Source organism: Leptonychotes weddellii, unplaced genomic scaffold, assembly GCF_054177405.1.
Source record: "Leptonychotes weddellii isolate Sample4059 unplaced genomic scaffold, ASM5417740v2 HiC_scaffold_31586, whole genome shotgun sequence".
In the NCBI taxonomy this organism is placed as follows: Eukaryota; Metazoa; Chordata; class Mammalia; order Carnivora; family Phocidae; genus Leptonychotes; species Leptonychotes weddellii.
In genome coordinates, this window is record NW_027913246.1 from 1 (window position 1) to 1,423 (window position 1,423).

Here is a 1,423-nt window from a genome sequence, read left to right on the forward strand (position 1 = left end):
TGAGCGCCAAGAGCGGGGAGTTACTTGTGGGCAGCAGGCTAGACCGGGAGCAGATATGTGGGAAGAAGCCAGCCTGTACTCTGGAATTTGAGGCTGTTGCTGAAAATCCGTTGAACTTTTATCACGTGAGTGTGGACATCGAAGATATTAATGACCATAGCCCAAAATTCACCCAAACTTCTTTTGACCTGCAGATAAGCGAGTCTACAAAGCCCGGGGCACGATTTATTTTAGGATCTGCCCATGATGCAGATATTGGTACCAACTCACTACAGAATTACCAGCTCAACCCCAATGATCATTTCTCACTCGTGAATAAAGAGAAACAAGACGGCAGTAAATACCCTGAGCTGGTACTAAAAACGCCTTTAGACCGGGAAGAGCAGAAATCCTACCAGTTGACCTTGACTGCATTGGACTGCGGGGATCCACCCCTTAGTAGTACTGCCCAGATACAGGTCCTAGTGACTGATGCCAATGATAACCCTCCAGTGTTCAGCCAAGAACTATACAGGGTGAGCGTTCTGGAAAACGTGCTTCCAGGCACCCCTGTGCTTCGAGTGATGGCCACTGACCAGGATGAGGGTGTCAATGCCCAGATCACCTTCTCTTTCACTGAAGCAGGCCAGATCACTCAGTTTGACCTGAATTCTATTACCGGGGAAATTACCATTCTAAATACGTTAGATTTTGAGGAAGTCAAAGAATATTCCATAGTTTTGGAAGCAAGGGATGGTGGAGGAATGATTGCTCAATGTACCGTGGAGATAGAGGTCCAAGACATAAATGACAATATCCCAGAAGTGGTATTCCAATCTCTGCGGGATATTATTATGGAGGACACCAACCTGGGAACACACGTTGCTTTGCTTAAGATCCGTGACAAGGATTCTGGACACAACGGAGAAGTTATTTGTAAATTAGAAGGTGATGTTCCATTTAAAATACTCTCTTCTTCGAGAAACACCTATAAATTAGTGACAGATGGAATTCTAGACCGTGAGCAGACCCCTGAGTACAATGTCACTATCACAGCCACCGACAGGGGCAAGCCTCCCCTTTCTTCTAGCTCAAGCGTCACCCTACACATCGGCGATGTCAACGACAACGCGCCGGTTTTCGAACAGCCTTCTTACGTGGTCCATGTGGCTGAGAACAATCCTCCTGGAGCACCCATCGCACAAGTAGGCGCCTCGGACCCCGACCTGGGGCCCAACGGTCGCATCTCCTACTCCATCGTGGCCAGCGACCTGGAGCCACGCGCGCTGGCGTCCTACGTGTCCGTGAGCGCGCAGAGCGGGGTGGTGTTCGCGCAGCGCGCCTTCGACCACGAGCAGCTGCGCGCCTTCGAGCTGACCCTGCAGGCCCGCGACCAGGGCTCGCCCGCGCTCAGCGCCAACGTGAGCCTGCGCGTGTTGGTGGG

At 51.2% G+C, this 1,423-nt stretch overlaps 1 protein-coding gene across 1 annotated transcript; it reads left to right on the forward strand.

Moving 5' to 3' along the window:
• Window positions 1-5: 5 nt before the first annotated feature.
• On the forward strand, window positions 6-1,418 carry LOC115940314 (protocadherin gamma-B4-like; the record flags this gene model as incomplete). Its single annotated transcript, XM_081810660.1, has 1 exon — window positions 6-1,418. A coding segment is annotated over one exon (1,413 nt), but the record flags the coding sequence as incomplete, so codon positions are not given.
• Window positions 1,419-1,423: the final 5 nt, after the last annotated feature.